The sequence below is a fragment of the Drosophila ananassae genome, chromosome XR (genome assembly GCF_017639315.1).
Source record: "Drosophila ananassae strain 14024-0371.13 chromosome XR, ASM1763931v2, whole genome shotgun sequence".
Classification (NCBI taxonomy): domain Eukaryota; kingdom Metazoa; phylum Arthropoda; class Insecta; order Diptera; family Drosophilidae; genus Drosophila; species Drosophila ananassae.
The window spans coordinates 20,869,511-20,888,302 of record NC_057932.1 but is presented as its reverse complement, the minus strand read 5'-3'; the positions used below and the strand labels follow the sequence as shown (position 1 = coordinate 20,888,302).

At 41.4% G+C, this 18,792-nt stretch overlaps 1 protein-coding gene across 9 annotated transcripts; it reads right to left on the bottom strand.

The window, feature by feature from the left end:
* Positions 1-2,297: 2,297 nt before the first annotated feature.
* Positions 2,298-17,719, bottom strand: LOC6501836 (AMP deaminase 2). Of its 9 annotated transcripts, none has more exons than XM_014904104.3 (11): positions 17,206-17,719; positions 9,716-9,860; positions 7,371-7,705; positions 6,834-6,869; positions 4,565-4,683; positions 4,402-4,496; positions 3,877-4,333; positions 3,355-3,809; positions 2,998-3,292; positions 2,830-2,940; positions 2,298-2,762 (listed from the first exon to the last, which is right to left on the bottom strand). In XM_014904104.3, exons 1-11 carry the CDS (start codon positions 17,324-17,326, stop codon positions 2,589-2,591), a joined length of 2,343 nt encoding a protein of 780 aa, XP_014759590.1. In that variant the 5' UTR covers positions 17,327-17,719; the 3' UTR covers positions 2,298-2,588. The 9 variants fall into 9 exon arrangements, with proteins under 9 accessions (XP_014759590.1, XP_014759592.1, XP_014759595.1 ...); XM_014904106.3 differs by lacking the exon at positions 17,206-17,719 and adding an exon at positions 11,912-12,531; XM_014904109.3 differs by lacking the exon at positions 17,206-17,719 and adding an exon at positions 11,906-12,530.
* Between the last annotated feature and the right edge of the window lie 1,073 nt (positions 17,720-18,792).

The following is an 18,792-nucleotide window of genomic DNA, read 5'->3' as shown; positions in this document are numbered from 1 at the left end:
GGCGGTGCGGAGCTGATATTTTCCAAACGTCACCAATAGGTGGCGCTGTTTCAAAATTCAATAATTTTAAAAACTTAGTTTTATTTGATTGTTTAAAAATTAGATATTATAAAGGAATAAGGCCCAAAAAATTAAATAAATTCCGCTTGAGAATCGGATGCGAATTGGTAAAGATATAGCCATGGGGAGGGGCCATGTAGGGATATCCAGGATTTTGCAAGGGGATCCCATGGAAAATGATGAAAAAAATTGAAAAAATATTTCGTCCTGGGATTTTGATGCAGTTTCACGGGGAATCGATCCACAAATCGTTTAAGGTATTCCGCTTGAGAATCGGATGCGAATTGACAAAGATATAGCCATGGGGAGGGGCCATGTAGGGATATCCAGGATTTTGCAAGGGGATCCCATGGAAAATGATGGAAAAAATTGAAAAAATATTTCGTCCTGGGATTTTGATGGAGTTTCGCGGGGAATCGATCCACAAATCGTTTAAGGTATTCCGCTTGCGAATCGGATGCGAATTGGCAAAGATATAGCCATGGGGAGGGGCCACAAAGGGATATCCAGGATTTTGCAAGGGGATCCCTTGGAAAATGATGAAAAAAATTGAAAAAATATTTCGTCCTGGGATTTTGATGCAGTTTGGCGGGGAATGGATCCACAAATCGTTTAAGGTATTCCGCTTGAGAATCGGATGCGAATTGGAAAAGATATAGCCATGGGGAGGGGCCACAAACGGATATCCAGGATTTTGCAAGGGGATCCCATGGAAAATGATGGAAAAAATTGAAAAAATATTTCGTCCTGGGATTTTGATGCAGTTTCACGGGGAATCGATCCACAAATCGTTTAAGGTATTCCGCTTGAGAATCGGATGCGAATTGGCAAAGATATAGCCATGGGGAGGGGCCACAAAGGGATATCCAGGATTTTGCAAGGGGATCCCATGGAAAATGATGAAAAAATTTGAAAAAATATTTCGTCCTGGGGTTTTGATGCAGTTTCACGGGGAATCGATCCACAAATCGTTTAAGGTATTCCGCTTGAGAATCGGATGCGAATTGGCAAAGATATAGCCATGGGGAGGGGCCTTATAGGGATATCCAGGATTTTGCAAGGGGATCCCATGGAAAATGATGAAAAAAATTGAAAAAATATTTCGTCCTGGGATTTTGATGCAGTTTCACGGGGAATCGATCCACAAATCGTTTAAGGTATTCCGCTTGAGAATCGGATGCGAATTGGCAAAGATATAGCCATGGGGAGGGGCCACAAAGGGATATCCAGGATTTTGCAAGGGGATCCCATGGAAAATGATGAAAAAATTTGAAAAAATATTTCGTCCTGGGGTTTTGATGCAGTTTCACGGGGAATCGATCCACAAATCGTTTAAGGTATTCCGCTTGAGAATCGGATGCGAATTGGCAAAGATATAGCCATGGGGAGGGGCCATGTAGGGATATCCAGGATTTTGCAAGGGGATCCCATGGAAAATGATGGAAAAAATTGAAAAAATATTTCGTTCTGGGATTTTGATGGAGTTTCACGGGGAATCGATCCACAAATCGTTTAAGGTATTCTGCTTGAGAATCGGATGCGAATTGGCAAAGATATAGCCATGGGGAGTGGCCACAAAGGGATATCCAGGATTTTACAAGGGGATCCCATGGAAAATGATGAAAAAAATTGAAAAAATATTTCGTCCTGGGATTTTGATGCAGTTTCACGGGGAATCGATCCACAAATCGTTTAAGGTATTCCGCTTGAGAATCGGATGCGAATTGGCAAAGATATAGCCATGGGGAGGGGCCACAAAGGGATATCCAGGATTTTGCAAGGGGATCCCTTGGAAAATGATGAAAAAAATTGAAAAAATATTTCGTCCTGGGATTTTGATGCAGTTTCACGGGGAATCGATCCACAAATCGTTTAAGGTATTCCGCTTGAGAATCGGATGCGAATTGGCAAAGATATAGCCATGGGGAGGGGCCACAAAGGGATATCCAGGATTTTGCAAGGGGATCCCTTGGAAAATGATGAAAAAAATTGAAAAAATATTTCGTCCTGGGATTTTGATGCAGTTTCACGGGGAATCGATCCACAAATCGTTTAAGGTATTCCGCTTGAGAATCGGATGCGAATTGGCAAAGATATAGCCATGGGGAGGGGCCACAAAGGGATATCCAGGATTTTGCAAGGGGATCTCGTGGATACCTATATGGGACATGGGAGGAAGGCTATGTGAGAGATCCTTCATTGTGGTTTATTATTTGAAATATTGAAAATCGCTCCTGTGAGTGTACAAGTTTGTTTTATTTAAAGAATTTTTTCTGCCGCGTTATATCTTGGTTAGTACAGAAACAGTTATATATTGGGTTGTGTTTTGCGAATATATATATGGAATATGAAATATACAATATATATATCATAATAATCCGTTTTATTTATTTATAATTAGCGTAGGAAGCCAAGACAGCCCGGAAACACGGACCCGTGGCCGTAAACCGTAAACCGTAATCGTAGCCGGAGCGGATTTGGATTGGATTTTGGATTTGAGTTCCGTGGAGTGGACACACAGACGTCCCCTAGTGATCCGTGCTAGTGCCACAGGTCTGGTTGACCTTGAAGATGTTGGAGAGCTCGTCCAGCAAAGTCTCGTAGCGATAGGCGACCCGGATCTCCGGCACATTGGTGCGGGTGATGTCGTTGCCGTTGATGCCATCCTCGAAGTAAGTGGGTCCCAGCCACTGCTGTTTGATCTGCGGAGTGGATCGAAATGGAAGATTAATGGGAAATGTTCCTCACCTGATCCTCTAAAGTACTCACGCTATGTGGAAATCCGCTCATTATCACACTGTTCCTGGCCAGTTCGCACATGTCGCAGGAGCTCAGCTTCCAGACCTGGGCCGCAATGCTGTACTCCTCCATGAGAGGTTCCTAAGGATTCACAAAAAATGATTACAGATCCCCGATAGAACAGAAAGGTAATCTCACCTTGGTGAAGTGGAACTGCAAGGGATCATCCGTGGAAAGGGAGATGATGAGTCCGCGGGCCAGGTACTCCGGCAGGGGATTGCGGTGATAGTTGAGGAACAGGGAGTTGTTGGAGAGCGGGGACATGGCGATGCCGATCTGGGTGAGATAGTAGAGATACTGGAGCACGGGCACCTTGCGCAGCAGGAGGCCGTGGGAGATGTTCTCGGCCATAAGGTAGCCGCAGACCAGATGCTGCACAGGTCCTGCCTCGCCGCAATGGGGGCGCAGGACGAAGGTGTTCATGCCACGCTTCCTAAATGGGGTGATCCGAGAAATATTAAAAATAAACAAGAGATGGAAGGACCAGAAACCTACTGTCTGAACTTGTTGAGAACCGTCATGTTGGCGTACATATAGTAGATATAGTAGGCATATGGCGGATTCTCCTCGTAGTTCCACTCCTCCGGCCGGGGCACGTCGTTGTCGAAGAGCGGATTCTCCGGCTTGGACTCATCGTCGACGGAATCGAAGCCAATCACATACTGAAGGAACCTGTGCAAGTCCGGATGCTCGCTGGGCCGGGCGGTGGCCTGGAAGAGCGGCAGGAATATGTTGTTCAGGATCTCCTGGAATGACTTCATCATCTTGTTCGACTTGAAGATGTCGAAGAGACGGGGAATCTGGATCAGCCAACGGATGTTGGAGCTATAGACCTCGTTGTCGATGGCCCACTTGGCCAGCTTGGCCCATTCGTCTGGAGACTTTCCGTAAATGGACAGACGTAGTTCGGCATTTTGGTACTTTGACTCCTCCAGATCGAAGGCGACTTCCTGCAAGGACATTAGGGATTCAGTATATTCTTGGCTTGGGTATCCGCCTATCCGCTACTCCGCTTACCTTTATAATCTGGGCAAAGTACTTCCCGTTCAGATAGTTGTCCGTCTTGAGGAACACCTCCCTCAGCCTGGACTCCCCGATGGGATTGTACTTGGAATTGAACTTGTCGAAGCGATGGAAGGTGTTCCGATCGGCATGTACGTCCAGCATGTCGACGGTGAGGTCGTAGGTCGTCAGATTCATGGACTGGAACACCTGGGCCAGGGTCATCGGCTGGCCATTGGTGCAGGTGACCACCTCGTTGGCATTGTTCTTCAGGGTCTTCTTAATGAAGCGGAGCAGGTGCTTCTGGTTCATGCAGGAGGCGGCGTGGATGTGGGTGTCCACCTTGCGGGTGTTGTAGAAGTCCCTGTGGGGCACCGCCTTCTGGGCGGCCAGTTCGCGCAGCTCGTTGAGGAGGACGTGCATCTGGTACTTGGAGGACAGGTAGCACAGTCGGCGATAGCAAAAGGATTTCCTGTTGGGGATGGGGATAGGGATTGGTTTAGTATTTTTTGGTATATACTTGTGGTATTATTGTCTCACAGGGGTCCATCGGCTATCATGTTGCACATAACCTGCATGTCATTCACGAATTGGCTCATGTCCGGATACTCGAACTTCAACTCCTTGCTCTCATCCTAAAAATTGAATTAAAAAAAACATATTTAGTTAAACTCTTCGTGGAATATCTGGGGCAAGCGCTCACCTGATCCTCGTATATGTGAAACACTCCGTTCACGGGCTTGATCAGGTAGTCCTCGTCCGGAGGGAACTCCACGGCCCAGGGATTCGTCAGCCTCATTTGGGATGGCCTCGTGTGGAAATCTGCATGCCGCGAGGGATTGGTGTTTCGGGTGTCGGTTTGTGTGGATTATTGTTGTTTGATTCGTGAGTTTTGGAAAAAGTTTAAAAAAAAATAGAAGTTCGTTTAGTTGCAATGGCGTCGGAACAGTGTTGGTAAGCGATTAAGAGTTAGTGGCAACTCAACACTACGCTCAAGGATACGTGCGAGTGTTGTTGCTATTTGAATGATTTTTGTATTTTTTTTGAGTGTTTGGAGTATTTGGAGTGTAGGGTGGACCTCTAGAAATTGGATTACTTTCCATAGAATAACATATGTATATATTTCAAAAAAATTACAACACTGCGTATGAGTAATATATAGAATGTAATGACAGAGAAGTAGAAAATAAATATTAAAATTGAAATGCTTATAAAAATAAACATATAATTATTTTTTTTACAAAAAACCGTATTCAAAGTCAAGATCTGACTGGAAAATGGAAAGATGGAGAGGAAAGGCTCGCAGTGAGCGAGAGAAGGGGGAGTAGCAGGTTGAAACTGTAATACTTCAGAATCACCTGCTCTCCCAATTCCACTAACTCTCTAACAATGGCTAATGGAAAAATGGAGTGAGAAAGGATCGCAGAGAGCGCAAGTGTAAGTGGGGGTAACGGACGACGAAACTGGACAACTTCAGCATCACCTGCTCTCCCACTTCCAATTACTCTCTCTGCCCCATGTTTCCTTTAGACCTGGCTCTCTCCCTATTCCCTATTCCCTATTCCTCGTTCTCCATCTTTTATTTTCCTCTCAGAAATCATTTCTTGCTCAAGCCTCGGTTGGAAACGTGTAATTTTATATCCTTCCGACTAAAAACATTTAATTTCTTATTTTCATCGATTTGTTTAAAGTTTAATAAGTTTAATTAAGTGAAAAGTGTAAATGGAAGAAAAAGTACTTGTTTTTGTGTGATTTAAAGGATATTTAAAAACTTAAAAGTCACTTTTCGGTAAAAAAGACTTGTTAATGGTAATTTGAACAATATTTAAATAGTTTTTAAACGCAAATCGTGAAATATGATGAAATTCTTGACCGCGTGCTCCAACTCGCATGAGTGTGAGGAGGAAAGCATGTGAGCGGATGGCATCCAGAGCCCCAGAGGAGCGTTCCTAGCCCAAAGAACCGTTAACTGAGACCTAAGTGAACATGCTTCCAGTGTATTGGACTAAACATTATCCGCATGCTACACCTCGCATGAGTGTGAAGAGGAAAGGAGGAAGAGGAGCATGTGAGTGGAACACAACTAGAGCCCCAGAGGAGCGTTCCTAGCCTAATGAACCGTTATTTGAGACCTAAATGAACATGCTTCCAGTCATGTAAAGTAAATACGTAAATATACATAAAATATGTAATAAAAGTTTGGAATTCTTGGAATTTTCATGTAAGTTTGGATTTTTTTGAATTATTAAAAAAACATTAGTTTTATTACAATCACATTTCCCTATTTTGCCCCATTTATAAGCTCTCAGTATAATAATTAAATAGCTAAAGTTAGTTCCTTAAAACAGTCTTTATATTTTGCATTATTTTGAGGTCCACCCTAGGGTGTTACTTAACAAGTATGCATCATAATTATCTACGGAAGTGATCCTTTTGTACAAGGTGTTGTTGCTTTCTGGAGGGTCTCGGGAGCAGAAAAGTGGAAGAACTCAGAAGCCGACTACGGATTTGTGAGCTTGTGGCTGGTTTTTGAAGCAAAATATGCATTTTTAGAGACAACGCACAAATGAACAGGAACTAAAAGCATAACAGGCAGTAAACGAAGGACGAATAACAAATAACAGATTTCAAAGGTTAATAGAACGCGTTTCAGTGAGAGTGTGAGAGGGAAGCGGTTGGAAATAAACTTGCATGCGAGTGCGGGCCAGGCAGGAGAATCAGTGTGGCCAGCTCTAAATGTTTCGAAAGAGGTGTGACCCTATCTCAGAAACAATTACAGTTACAGCGTTTTGGGGTTTGAGGTTAAGGCGAGCGGAGCAACGAAAATAAAGATGTTCAGGCAGGAGGAGGCAGAGTGCTCCTTTGGGAGTTCAAACAGAAAAGGATAATGAGGATACAGGAAGGAGGATATAGAACAGAAAAAGAAAAAGAGTGGTGGTGGTGGTGGAGGTGGTGGTGTGCGCACGAATTACCTTGTAGGCTCGAAACACTCATTTTGCGAATGATTTCTATAAGAAATAATGAAAAATACGAGAAGAGAAATAAATATTCGGTACGAAATCAAAAGAACTCAACGCTAAACTATATATAGAGTACATTATGGAGAAATGTAATCGCGGCGGGAAGATACAATAAAAAGAAAGAAAGAAGACAGGACTAGGACTAGAGTAAGAAGCTAGGCGGAGGCAACAAAGGGACGGACACAGGAGCCGAGCTGAGCTGAGCTGCCTGGCAACTCTGGCGGAGGTACAGTCGACACAAAACACAGGCAACTCTCGACATGTATGATACAGGACCCGCTCCGGGAGCAGATCGGTGGCTAGATTACTTGCTGGTGCATCTTAACGCCATTTACAACAGATTCCGATTACAAATATTTACACATCGCGATATATACAGTATAGCGGGAGGGATCTGGCTCGATCCATCCCAATCTAGGGGACACAGGACTCTCTGGACCCTCTGGAGGGCTGGGGATTCTGGGGACTATCGGACTTCAATTTCCTTACCCGATACCGCCTTGGCGGGCACGTTCTCGATCCGGTCCTTGAGGCGCACCGTCTTGAGGAACCGGGCCGTGGTCGAGGGGAACGACTGGTCGGACATGGTCATGTAGTGGCTGCGCAGGCGCAGGGCCTCGATCAGGAGAGTGGAGGCCCGCTCCAGGTCCTCCAGGGGCACGCCGCTGGTGTCCTCGCCGGAAATGGAGACGCGCTGGAAGTTGATGTCCGCGTCGTTCCTGTCCATGTCGAACTCCGCGTCGTGTCCTTCGGCGCTGCTGGAGGACTCCCTCATCGGGGTCGGTATCTGCGCTGCGGCGGCCGAGCGAGGAGCCACTGCCTGCCTGGAAGATGGAGAAACAGAAGGGTTTTAGTTGAAAACACTAGACTTTGGTCACTCTAGCAGAGAGAGTGTGGCCAGGTTCCAGAGGCCAGGGTTTCAGAGTCTTAAAGGCTAACCACTTGGAGTCGTCCGGCTGGTACTCGTAGCAGCGCCCAAAACTGTAGCTGTCATCCGCAAACGACATCCTCGCTTGGCTTCCGGCCTCCAATTGCTCCAGAAACCCAATCAAGTGCCAGTCTTCGGCGGCCCAAAGCTATGATCGATTGACCAGATGATTTATGGGGATTCCCGGCACGCTATAAGGATATAATCCTGCAGCCCCCCGACAGGAGTACCAAAAAATAGACGAACAACTTGCGTGTTTTGAGGGACTATTATTGAAATTAAAGGAATTATCTCGATTGTCTCCTAAGACACAAAACAGCAATTAACTAAAAAATGGTTAAAGGCCTGGAGAGCTCTACAGTTTCGATCAGAAGGAGTCTTAAACTCAACCTAGAGGCCTGAAAGCCTGGATTTTCCACCAAGTCAAGTCACTTTTCAGTCTCTGAAACACTAATTACTCAAGTATTAAAAACTAAAAAAATCCTATCAAGTTTTAACTCAAAAAAATTAACAAGTTGGAGAATTCCTGGGCACCCCCAGCTGTGGGGGCCTGTCCCCGATTCTTTTGCGTGCCAGGAACTTGTCAGGATTCGCGAGAAAAAAAAACCGAAAAATGGAAAAACTTCAAGTGTCCGTGCGAGTTGGGAAGTTTCTTTGGCTTTTCTTGTGTTTTCTTTTTTTTTCACGAAAAGCGACGCTTTCCGTGCGACACGAACCGAGAGGCCATCGCCTGTTAGTGGGGCACAGTGGGTGGCTTGGTGGGTGGGTGGATAGGTGGGTGGTTGGCTTGGGGTGGTGCTTCGATGGCTCAATGTCAGCGTAGGTCGCCCAGGTGGGTTTGACCGAAAGTTCCGTGTATTTTTTATATTTTTTTTTTTTTCGGGGCGCGTTTGTTGAAATGTTTTTTGCGCCGCCGGGGCTGGCCGCTTATTGGATCGGATCGGAGCGTACTGAAAGTGACGGCATTTGGCGCTGGAGGTGCTGGTGCTGGTGCCGCGGTGGTGGCTCTGTTGGTTATGGCATAAGCTTCACCAGTGCCACCACCGTAAAAGCCAGCGAAGATAGCGGACAGCGGACAGTGGACGGCGGACAGCGGACGGCGGACAACCCACTCGGAGGTGGCTGCCTAATGCAGTTCTATTCAAAATCAAAACGTGTTCAGCCAGCATGGTCCAAAAAGCCAGACAGACAGACACTCTTGCACCTTCCTTGCACTTTGGAAGTGCCCCCCCCCCCACCGACCCTGCCCCACCTGGTGGCAGCCAGCAGCTAATTGCAACGCGTGCAACGCTTCGATGTGGCGGCCACCTCATTACGAGGCTATTGAAAGTGTCATGGCAACTAATCCAGCCACGCGAAACAGTATTTTTTTTCCAGTGTAATAATCCCAAAATAGAACCAGACTCTGGGAGATAAGAAATAATCACGAGATCTTCGGGTTCAGAGCTTGGATTGGATTGGAAAATTAGAAATAAACAAGTTACAAGTTATTCCAAAGGCGGGAAAATTAATATTAAATTATCAAGTAAAGTTTAAGACATAATTCCATAGTTATATTTTTCAATTTTAGATTTTAAATTCGATTCTTTCGAGCTATTTCTTAAAAAAGATCAAAGACAACTCTCTACTCTTGTTGCTTAACTTTGAAACAAGTTTAAGTAATTATTAATTATTAATATTTTATCCTAATTATTTTTATTGTTTCTTACATTTTTTTATAATAATAATATTAATAATATGAGAATATTTTTTTGGGAAGTGCTGCCAGTTGGAATTCAGAACAAAAACTGATTTAAACGAAAGGCCAGCACTTTATGGAATGCATTTTAGCGATAAGCCCAGATTCAAATAGATAATGGAATATATAATTTAAATTTAAAAATAAAAAAATAGAAAACAAACTCACTTCTCATTGAGATGGCGCTGGATCTGGAGCTTCTTCTCAATCTGTTCGATGGGGAACTGTGGCACTTCGTAGGGGGCCGAGATCTCGTTGGTCAGCTCCACGTCCGACTCGGCCTTCTCCTCCACCGGCGAGTCATTGATGTCACCTGAAATTATATTTTATATGATTATAAATTAAAACTAATATATAAAATAATTGTTAAGAAAGACAAGTGGAGATGTGGCATTATTTCTTCAAAAAAAAAGAGAACCTACAGCTCTCATCCGGTTCGAGGAGGGGCGAGGAACAGGTGGGCGAGTCCGGGGGAGCTGTGCCCGTGCCCATCACCTGGTCGCCGAAGAGCCGGACATCCACCCGGAGCCGGTGGGCGGTATCCATGCGATTGAAGTTCATGGCGAGAGGAAGACAAAGAAAGACACGCGGCACACAGAGCGGAATGCGGAGAAAATTGGAAAACTTGTAACCTGAGCGAGAGTTGGCGTCGAAATGAAAACAGAGATTGGATCGGACGGATCGGATCGGATCGGATCGACGTCGACAGAGCAGCAGCAGCTCTGCAGCAGAGGCGCAGCATCTTTGACAGCATCACAAAAACAAAAACAACAAAAAATACAAATAAAATAATAATAAAATAAGGAAAAAAATATAACAACTTGGTGAAGAAATAACAACCAGATCGATGGCTGATTACAAATTTGCAACAAGAAAAGGGGTGCACTGAGAGAAATATTTATCAGAAAAAAGGTGAAAAAAATAAGAGATATCTAGGATATATAGATCTAGGATATTATTTTGTCGGAGATATTACTATTTCCGGGCAGTGGCAGGTAGTTTTTATTATTTTTTAGCCATATTTACATAAAAATAATATAAAATTATGAGAAAAAATATAAAACAGGGTTTCTATGGTAATAATTCTTTAGTTTTAGGCTTAGAACTCGTTTAATTTTATTATAATTGCTTTAATAGCTTTAAAACAAGTTTGCATTTGTGAAAAATTAAAGAAATTGCTTTGCAAACCATTACTTAATAATTATGCTGGAATTTCTCTCAGTGCACAAGGCATAGACCGAGGGGCTGGGGCTGAAGTGTCGGAGATAGCAAAAATACGGGACAAAAATCAAAACACGCACTTCAACAAACAACAAACAACAAACAGGCCGTGGAAAGTTTTGGGAAACAGCACGAAGTGCCTATACCCTTTCCAAGGTCACAAACCAGGCAAATTATTAAAGTAATTTAAGTAGTTATTTAGCAATTAATTTATAAAGGTTTTCAAAAGAAATGAGATTAAAAAATTAAAAAAAAAGAGATTGTTTTTGAAGAGTATTTCAGCTTTCTTTGGAATATATACTATAGTATATATGTAGTGTAGATTGTTTTTGTTTTTAAAAAAATATGTGGGTTAGTGCGACTCGCATCGGCCCACACTTGACAACAACAACAACAACAATAACAACAATAACAACAACAACAATAAACAATAATCATGAAAGCAACAACCACAAAGCCGAACTTGAGTGATAGACGGCAGCGCAGCGGCCGAGCAGTCGCTGCGCTGCCTGCGTGGGCAAACAACAAACAACAGACAGAAAACAACAAACAACAAACAACAACACCAACAAATGACAAAAAAATAAACAACACTGATAGTAGCGGAGAGTCACTTTCTTTTGATTAAAAAATAATAATTTATCATCAGCCTTTAAAAATGTATTATTAATACATTAAATTAGTCATTTAAATATAATTTTTTAAGTGGCCAAGTTTTTGAAATATTTTCTAATTATTTTGAGGAATTAAAGTATATATTTGAGGCTAAATTATATCTTTTTTAACTATTTAGACTTTCAACTTGAACATTTCTCTTCTTATTAAAAAAAATAATGCATTTTTTAACGACAAATAAGTGAATAAATTGCATTATTTACTTTTTCTACTTAAGAGCCATAAAAATATATATTAAATGTAGTACCAACATATGTTAAAACACAAAGTAATACTTTCGTCACCAAAACAGAAAAATATAAAAAATCAAGGCAGAGATTCTACCTTTCAATTATTTTATATATTTGTTTAAAATAATTCATAATTTGAATTTTTGTTCCTTTTTTCCCCTCTATAATAGTAGAATTTCTATAATTTTCCTAAACCAAACCCCTGCATTATTTTTGCCGTGTATTAACTTACACTTACAACTACTGGGGGCCTGTTGGGGCAGCCCCTTGTGGCTGCTCGCCTTGCTGCCCTTGGAGCTCAGGAGCGCGGTCTCCTTCGGCACCAGCATGGCATGAGACATCACGGAGCCGTCGAAGGAGTCCGCGTCCTGGCCACGGGCATCCCTGGAGCTCGAGGAGTCCGAGGTGCTCAGCATGCCGCGGTACGACATTGTGCTGGCTTTCGGGGGGGATCCGTTGGGGGGATCCTTGCGTCAAGTCCTTGACAAGTCCTCGCAGCTACGACTGTTGGCAGTTTCTGTTTGGCGATTGGTTTTGGTTTTTGGGGAACTTTGTTTTGAATTGTGTCGGATTATTTATATTTTTTGTTGAGTTTGTTTTGTATTTTGTAAGTTTATGTAATTTTCCCGGTGACAGGTGCCGCCGCACAGCTCGAGATTCGGTCTTCGGGCAACTGAGGTGCTTTCGGATCGGTTGGATATATGTTCAAAATAATTTTGTTCAAAATACTTTCCGACGCAATTTGCGAATTTTTCTACGCGCTTGTTTTTAGATTTTTTCGCTTCTAGCCTTTGTCTTCAGCCTTTGTCCCACCCATGTATCTCTGCCGCTCTTTACACTAATTCTCTGGTTAACACCTCTCCCGATCCGCTGTTGATCCAAAGTGTATATATGCGGAAAAGTTGGGGGAGAGCTTTCCCGCCCGAGGCGGCCTCTGCGCCAGAAGAGCTTTCGCTCCCACCACGCTCGCTAATTATAAACGGAATTCTGGATAAACAAATGGCATGCTAGTATGTCTAAGATCACAGCTCTTTGAACTCCATATATATGGATATATTTATATATATTTTTGATAAATTGTGATTGTTTATCTGGAAGGGGGCTACTAAGAGGGCTACTAAGGGTAGAAGGGCTCTCTTGAAGTTTCCGCGAGTCTTGGGACCTCTGGGAAGGAGTTACTTCTTCTTAAAATCAAATTCTGTAAGAACCAGACCTATGATTTCCCTAATTGTTTGTTTTTTAATGTATCATGTATAAAATAGTATTTTTACAGTGAAAACTCCCTATAAAATATTATTATTTTTGTTATTTGATGAAAATAAATACAAAAACTGACAAAATTTGAATTTTTTGTATATTAAAATGGGAGTTATTGAAAATATATTTATAGAAATTTATTATAAAGGTGCTGAGATCCTAAAATTCTATCCCATATAGTCTTAAATTTAATGAGAAAAACATAAATAAATCCCAAGCTTTGAATATCTATCAATTCTTTTGCTAAAATGTATTGGAATTTAGTATCTAAAGAAAGCTTATCAAGTAGCCACTTTTAGGGCTTGTTGGAATAAAATGTTTGCATTTATTTCAAAAAGTGATAACAGAATAGTAACAGAATCTAATAAAATTTCTATTTGCGAAAAAAGGCGGCAAGATCGGCGATAGAGCAGCGATAAGATTGATATTTCCAGATTGGTAACTTTCCTAAATTAGTCAAGAGCCAGGGCTTGTCTAGTTTAATACATTTTAGGTGTATTTTGGGCTGGTTGTTATTTCGACGCCCTGTCAGAGTCGTTTAGCGGGATTCACAGACCGAAAGTGGTCTGAAGAATCGTTAGATTAGCGCCAGGTTGTTAATAACCGATATCACAACCGGGGTTGTTGTGATAGCTCTATAAGTCAGCCCCCCAGTTTGTTCAACTGGGCATTATTTGTGGATGAATCGGTTTTTGGGGTTTTCGGGGGCACTTGGCAGTACTGCAAGTCATCGGCAGTTCATTTCGGCGCTACGAGAACCGATTCGATAAAAATACATTTCTCTCAGACACATATGAATGTTTTGTTTATTATTATTTGCATATAGATATTATTTGGGTTTTATTTTTGGCTTTGTTTATGTGCTTATTGATAGAATTGCGAATTACGAATTGCGAACTTATTAATTGCCGCTTTTCCCCTTTTTGGGCACTCTGCCACTAGAATTCTGATCGGGAATTGATTTTTCCCCCACATATGACACTGAAAACTTTCCCACTTGCGTAATGATTGGCGGAAAAGCTGATTGCTTTTCCCTTCGGAAAAAGGATTTCCACTCGTTTCGACTTCGCGCAGCCAACTGATTCTGATTTTCCACTCATATTTGTCCAACTCGCCGGGCTATAGCCCCCCTGAGGTATTATTACACTGGCGTGTAATAAATAAATAAATAAGTAAGCGATTTGGCATTTAGTCATGCAGTCAGTTCGGTATTAGCTTCTCAGAGTTTCTCGCGACTCGCCGCGCAAGAGAACAGCGGTTCGCGTTGAAGACTGAAGAGAACAAATGTCCCATCTACAAAAAAAATGGGAAAATAAACAAGAAAATCAAGAAAAACCCGGAATAAATCATTTAAGAGGTCTGTGAGGCAGGTGGAATGGGGTGGCGGGATAGCGGGAAGGCCTTGCCTTTGTTTTCTTTGTTGGCGCCCGCCTTTTCATTTCATTTCATTTCATTTCACATTTGTTTCTAATTGGAAAACCCTGACCTAGACCAGACAGACAGTGGCCAGCTGGCTGGGGCTACAGCACAGGTGGGACAACTAGAAACGGGTCTAGAAACTACTATTTCAAGGGGAGCTCTGCCTCTGGCTCTGACTCTGACTCTGAACACGGCGAAAAGTATGCTACAAAAAGTGTGCTTTGAAGGCTGGAGTCTAGCAAGAAGAGTACCGGGTATTAAGTAGTTGTTTTTAACTAGTTTTTGTCTTTTTTTTTACAAAAAGAGTATGGGGTAGTCAGTAAACTCTAGGAACTGATATAATATAGAGACTATAATTCAAAAATAGTTGTTCAATTAGTCATAAAATGAGAAATCTTTAAGAAGATAATATTTAAATTGTTTCTTTAATTATCTACAAATTTATAACAAAGCCTTTGACTTGTTTCTGGGCTAAAACTTACGAATAAACATTCCGAATAGTTTGCAAAACAAGGCGAACAATGGCAGGCCCTTGCCACTGAGTTCCTTCTTCAGTTCAGTTGATTGAAAAGAACACATTTCTCATAGAGACTGCCCCAATTGAGTGGGTCTAGATACGGTGATGTATCCACATATTCATGAGCACATTCGTCACAATAGGAGCCGTATGGATGGGCCCTAGATGGGCAGATAATGGATTTCCGCGAATGCCAACCCACACAGAGCGTTTTGGATGTTAGACCTTGTTCGGGGGACTATTTATAGACCGATAAGAGGCTCTAGGAGGGAATGTTGGGGCAGGAATTCTGGAATATTAGTGGAGTGGAGCTGATAACCGACAAACAAGAACATGTGGAGAGCTAGGGGACTTGAGAGTTGGTTCCTTTAGGGGGTTTCTTTTTAAAAACTTGAGACCTTAGACATATAACCTCAAACTACACTCTTTCTATCCATATTTATGGCCTCTGCCTATCGCCATCTGCATCATAAATAGAGTTGGGCAAACAGTAGGACGGGCCCTGCTGTCCACCAGATTAGATTAGGCCAGGCCAGGGTTGGGTTCTGGGGTTTCGGTACTTTATGACCCAAACACCACCCAGGATGACTCAAGACAAACAGCTAATTGGGGCACCACTTCCCACTTCCCACCATCCACCATCCACCACATACAGAAATATAATATTATCCCATAATTTCTGTGGCGTTTTTGGGCTTGCATGAGTCTGGCGCATGTTTAACCAATTTTCTAAATGGCTTCGCTTCGTTTAGCTCTGTTTTTTGTACAGTATTTGCTCTTGGCTTGTTTGCTGCATCAACAGTATAAAAAAATGGTAAAAAAGAGCGCTAAAAAACAGGTAACACAAATGCGAAATAAACAAAAGAGTTTCAGCGTAAAAAGAAAAGTGTAGTGCCAGCACAAGGTCTGTCAGTTGGAGTCTGTTTGGGGGCATCTATGGAAGCCACTTTTGAATCGATAGTGATTCACATGATGACTTCCAAGATTTATGACAGCTTTTCGCTTTTCGCTTTCCGCTTTTCTTGGCAAAGCGAAGCGAGAAAAATCGAAAATCGAAACTACAGTGGCGTCATCTCTGGACCTCTCTCGGCACAAGTTCCTACACTATTCTGGGAAGTATCTAGATAATTAAAGGGCAGCCGAGGAATTGAAGTAGTTTAGCCAGATAATTTATGCCCAGTTACCAGCACGCCTCTTTCTCGCCGCTTGATTACAATAATTGCACGTCATTAGCAGCGAGAATGCCAGAACACTGACACTGACACTGGCACTGGCACGCAAAATATAAAAAGAATAAATTGCACATATACTTATGTGTACATATAAAAAATAAATAAAAAAGAGCCAGAACAAAAAATACAAATACAAAGGGGTTACTTGGTCTGTTGGCCTCTTTCGACGTGGAAAGTGGAAATATTTTACGGCGTTGACCAGCAAATAAAAAAATACAAAAAAAAATACAAAAAGAGCCAAGGCGCAAAAGTCAATGCATCCCACACACGCATATGGTCTTCGTACTTCAAGTGCAGGGGCGTCGTTCCAGGGGGGGTCTTGAGAAGCCAACCCAAAGGGGCTTCCAGTAACTGTTTCCTCTTTAAGGTAACTTACTCTACTCTTCAATCTTCTATTTTACTTCTATTTTAATTTGAAATTTATGATTTTCTTCAATCAAATTTCTATATCCATATTAACTATATTGATAGTTAAAGATATATATTCTATATTCTATTATTCAACTTTTAAAATACTAAAACAAATAAAAAGAGGCTTTTTTTCTTTAAATGTAATTTTAGGAACTTAAGCCTAAACTGCATAATTTACAAAAAATATTATAAACAACTTTATTTAAATTTATTTTACTTAAAAACTTGTTACTTGTTAATAAATAAATAATATTATAAGCAAATGATTTAGTTCTCTCTAATTATTTTGTAAAATATTTTCAAAATTGGGGCAGCAAGTTTAAAAAAGATTTCAAAGAATGAATCAGAAACTATTCTTTTCCACAAATAGTACGATAAATGAAAGAAAAGAAAATAGTTTTCAAAACTGAATGAGAAATGAAAGATTAAGATTCTTTATTCATTTACTAAACATTCAAAATGAGTTTAAAGTTTAAAGTTTAAAGTTATTGCTTCAAAAACATATTCTTTAGAAACAGAGAGGAAAACATGAATAAAAATGTCCTTTTATAATTAAATAATCCATAATTTGTAAAGGACTTGTCGTTTATACTGTTTGGGGGATGTCCACGCCCCTGGGCAGCACACACACACACCAGCAGAGGCACACTCACACAGTCACACACTCACACACTCACACACTCAGTGGCAACTCACCGCCCTTGCGTTTCTCGATGCGGCGCACTGCCAGGCCCATGTCCATGTCCATCTCGACGTCCGTGTCGAACCCGAAGCTGCGATATCCCTTGGCACTAAGGGCGTCCGCGTAGCTCTGCATTGTGTCCGGTGTCCGGTGTCCGCTTCCCAGTGTCCGGTGTCCGGTGTCCGGTGTCCGCTGTCGACTGTCCGGCTATTCTCCTTTCCGGAACTGGTGCCTTGCTGCACTCCTGCTGTTTTGGAGCCTGGTCCCTCGGAATCCCAAGACTCGAAAGCTAAACACTCTGCCCCACTTGCTGCACTCTTTAATTTATGCTTTTTGAGTTCTCGACACTCGATGCTCTAGTACACAGTAAAAAAAACAATGGCAATGCAACAACAAGAGCCAGAGCCACAACAAATGGTGGTAACAACAATAATACTGCTATTTCGTGTGCGGTTGAAAAGGGGGAGGGAGAGAAACAGTAATGTCTGAAAAGCTCAACTTATTCGGTGCGATTTTTTTTGCGACTGAAGCGAACGAATGCGCAGTGTGACCGTAGCTAGAGCGCCAAAAAAATGGCACCAAAACCAATTAACGGAAAGTTGAAAAAAGCTTCGGGGTCTGCCATTTAAATGAAAGTTTAAAGTTTTAAGGTTCAAGTTTAGGAATTTCTAATAAAAGTTAAGAGAAGTGGGCTCCAAAATGTCCTAAAATGTAACCCCCTTTCTTTATTAAAATGATAGCTTTGGGGATGTAATGTTGCCATACTTCTTTAAAAAGCTTAGTGTGGCCATTTTATTAGAAAGCCTCTTAAGCTTTTGGCGCTCAAGTTCAAAACTGCCCAAATAAAAAGACTCTACTTTTTTGGTAATTATTTTATTTGCTTGTGGCTTCTTTTTATAATGTAATGCATAAAAATGGTGGTGTTTGTTTTGTTTTTGTTGTTGTTTCTTAAAAAATAAACCAATAAACATTTCACTTTATTAGTTTAAATACAAATAAGTTGCTTGTACACGACAAATAGTTGTTTCAGTTTCTCATTTAATTTTTGTTTTTGTTACTTTCTTTTAATTGTAAGTTACTTTGCAAAAAAAGTTTCTCGTGGCTCGTGTTACATTTGTTTTGTTTTCTTAAGTTTTTTTTTGATTTTTTTTTTGTGATTTATTTATTAATTAATTTCAAGTCGAAAATGTCTTGTATAATAAGGAAACGCAAAAGATCCTTCGAACAAGTTACTTGTTTCTGTTCTTAGTTTTTTTTTCCCATTTTTTTGTTTTTCGATTTGGTATTTTTGGTTTCTTCATTTTGGAACGGCTTTATTGAACTTTTGTTGTTGTTGTTGTTGTTGTTGTTTGGTTGCATACATATACATAAGTACATAAGTAATATTTGTTGTTGTTTTGCTTTAAAAACATTAATTCTTTGGCAGGCATTGCATTTCGTAGTTTTGTAAAAGTTTTTCATTTTTTTTCCATTTTATCCCATTTTCCAACCAAAAAGATTCGAAACCGAAACCGAAACCGAAAACGACGAAAAGCATACTTTCGAAATATTGTATCTAGGAAATGTGAAAACAAATATCAGTAGTTTCCGGTTTTGATTAG